General features: G+C 35.8%; 1 protein-coding gene across 2 annotated transcripts in view; it reads left to right on the forward strand.

Annotated features, from left to right (window-relative positions):
• The window catches only part of LOC117169499 (RING finger protein 207-like), an 18,120-nt gene extending 15,810 nt beyond the window's left edge, over positions 1–2,310 (forward strand). For both annotated transcript variants that reach the window (XM_033355912.1, XM_033355920.1), the window contains exon 8: positions 1,083–2,310. In XM_033355912.1, the coding sequence (XP_033211803.1) occupies positions 1,083–1,373 (291 nt within the window). In that variant the 3' untranslated portion in view covers positions 1,374–2,310. The remainder of the gene's footprint in view (positions 1–1,082) is intronic.
• Positions 2,311–3,466: the final 1,156 nt, after the last annotated feature.

Here is a 3,466-nt window from a genome sequence, read left to right on the forward strand (position 1 = left end):
AGGAAATGAAGGGAGAAATAGTAGGAGGAATGAGAGTAGTGGGAATAATAGAAAATTAGGGGAGGGTAAGTACTTGGAAATGAGATATGGGGCATTTATGGAAGTGAGGGGAGCGGAACCATGGGGTATAAGAGGTTGGGAAGTTAGGGTAATGATTGCAGGTGAATTAGAGAAAGTAAGGGATGTTAAGTAGGAGAAGTGAGTGTAAATGAGATGTAGGGGAAATAATTAGATAATAGGATAAGTAGGGGAGAGGAGTTTTAGCTAGGAAAGCGAGGAATAGAAATGAATGTAAAATAGGAACTTGTGGAAGCGGATGAAGTGACGGAAGGGGAGGTAGGGAAGTGAGGGAAAAGTAGAGGAGGTGAAAGGAGATGATTTTAGGAGAAACGAGCTGAGGGGAAAGGATAGAGAATAAAGAGAGGAAAAGTAGGAGAAATAAAGAGAGTAGAAATAATAGGAAATTATGGGAGGGAACGCGATTGGAATTGAGGGGCGGGGTAATAACGGAAGTGAAGGGTAATGATTAGAGGTAAATTAGCGGAAATAAGTGTATGGTAAGCATATAAGGAGAAGTGAGTTTAAATTAGAAGGCGAAATGATCAGAAAATAGGGCGACTAGAGGAAGGAAGTATTAACTAGAGAAGCTAGGAGAGGTGAAAGTAGAGTAGGGACTTGTGAAAGCGGGGAAGTGACGAGAAGGGAATTAGAGGAATGTCGGGGGAATAGGGCAGGAAAAATATTGGAGGCGGATGTTTCAACGACTCAAATAACGACTGAATAGGCTACGAAACCCTTTCACTTGGCCGAAAAGATTTGATTTTTATTATTTACTGGCCTTTGGGCGCTTTGAAGCAATGAATTTTACAACCAGTTACTCGATTCGGGACCCGAATTGTCAATCGCTCGCCCAAACGTTTCATTCACTTCTATATCAGTCTGTACTTGAAGCATTTCAAAATGGCCGAATAGTCAGTCTAAGCCAATTTTTGAGATTAATCTTCGAATGAGTAGATTTTGAAGTAAATTTTTTTCGTTGGGATGAAGAGTTTCGCTAAAGTTCTGCGCACTGGCGTCTCCAGGTGGGTCGATCGGCGCAGGACCCCAGGAAAACTCTGGTAGTGTTGATTGGACGGAGATCAACCTCTTCATCTCTGGTGCAGAAACAGCGTTCGTGGGAGACCTTTCCGGGCCCGAAGAAGAGGAGTGGAAGCGAGGGCAGCGCCCTGGCCCAACTAAAGAAGGCGGATAGTTTCGAAGGCCACGAGGAGGCGGTGCGCACTCTGGTGGCCGCGGTCCACGAAACGCGATCTCAACTCCGGCAACATCATCTCCATCACCACCGTCACCATCGCAAAAGCAAAACCAATTAACGAAGAAGGAATATTTTTTTGAAGTAAATTTTTCTGCCCCTTTTTTTACCCGATGGAATTTTACTCGTTCTCAATTTTTAACCCAAAGTATTTTCTAGATGCGAGCGTTTTATATTCTGCAATTTTGAGACGAGGCCACTCTTATCAGATCGTGAACAATTTTTTATCTTTTATTTGAAAGGTTCCATTTTCTTTTAATTTCGAAGCAAAAATGTGCCTTTTTTATGGAGAACCTTTACTGAATCAAGAACATTTTTAATCCTTTCATGCGCAACAGTTCAATAGCTCAATGTTAAAAGAATTCTGTTGAATTCTTTCTATTCTTGTGAGTTCTTTGATATTGTAAGGAATGGTTTTTAACACTTTCAAATTTTATTAAATTTTTTGACTTCCATCAAATCTTCCGAATTCCTCTTAATTCCCTGACTTCTCTCAATTCTCTAAATACTGTAAGTTTTGTAAAGTCACTGAATTCCTTAAATTGCAATAACTCATGAATTTTTCTTTCTTTAATTGTCCTAATTCCTTGATTTCTGTAAATTCCAACAACTTTCTGAATTCCCAGAACTCCCTAAATTCACTGAACCACTTGAATTCTGATAAGTGAATTCAAAGAATTTTTTCAACTCCTTCAATTCTCTCAATTCCTTAAAACCTCTGAAATCTCTTATTTCTTTAAATTCTTTGAATTTACTGAATTTTTGAAATTCTTAGAATTCTCTAAATTCCTTGAATAATCTGAATTCTATGAATTCCTTGCATTCTCTGATTTCCTCCAATTCTTTGACTTCTATGAATTTCTTGAATTCTCTAAATTCTCTCAAATTTATGAATTCTTTGAATTACTCTAATTTGCTGAATTCCTCGAATTTACTGAATGTCTCGAATTTGCTGAACACACTGAATTCCTTATATTCTCGAAATTCCTGTCATAATTTAAATTCCTTGAATAATCCGAATTCCTTGAATTTTCTGAATTTCTTCAATTCTTTGAATTCAATGAATACCTTGAATTCTCTACATTCTATGAATATGCTGAATTTTATGAATTCCTTGAATTCCTCGAATTTATTGAAAGCCTCCCATTCACTAAATTCCTTGAATTCTCGAAATTCCTGGAAAAATCTGAATTCTCTGAATTTCTTGACTTCTCGGAATTCCTTGAATAATCGGAATTCTTTGAATTAATTGAATTTTCTGAATTCTCTAAATGGCTTGACTTCTCTGAATTCCTTAAATAATCTCAACTCTCTGAATTCCTTGAATCTTATACATGCTTTGAATTTGCTGAATTTGATGAATTCTTCGAATTCCTTGAACTCCTGGGATTTACTAAATGCCTCGAATTTGCTGAATGCCTCCAATTCTCGGAATTCCTAAAATAACCTGAATTTCTTGACTTCTGTAAATTTTTTAATTCTCTAAACTCCTTGAATTATCTGAATTCTCTTAATTCCTTGAATTTTCTGAATGCCTCGAATTCTTTGAATTAATGAATTTCCTGAGTTCTCTGAATTCTTTGCATTTGCCGAATTTTATGAATTCTTTGAATTACTCGAATTTACTGAATGTCTCCAATTTTCTGAATACACTGAGTTCTCTGAATCCCTTGAATTTTCTGAGTTCTCTGAATTCTCTAAATTCTTTGACTTGTCTGATTTCCTTGAATAATCTGAATTCTCTAAGTTCCTTGAATAATCTGAATTTTCTGAATAATCTGAATTCTCTTAATTCCTTGAATTTTCTAAATTCTTTGACTCATTTAAATTCCTTGAATAATCTTAATTCTCTGAATTCCTTGAACAATCTGAATTCCTTGAACAATCTGAATTCCCTGAATTCCTTGAATTTTCCGAATTCCCTGCATTCTCGGATTTTTCTTAATTCTTTTACTTCTGAGAATTCCTTGAATAATCTGAGTTTTCTGAATTCTCTAAATTCTTTAAATTTTGCAGAATCTTATAAATTCCTTAAATTCCTCGAATTTACTGAATCGCTCGAATTTGCTGAATTCCTTAAATAATCTGAATTCTCTTAACTCCATGAATTTTCTGAATTCTTTAAATAATCTACATTCCTTGAAATCAACCTGT

Source organism: Belonocnema kinseyi, chromosome 1 (assembly GCF_010883055.1).
Source record: "Belonocnema kinseyi isolate 2016_QV_RU_SX_M_011 chromosome 1, B_treatae_v1, whole genome shotgun sequence".
Taxonomy (NCBI): Eukaryota; Metazoa; Arthropoda; class Insecta; order Hymenoptera; family Cynipidae; genus Belonocnema; species Belonocnema kinseyi.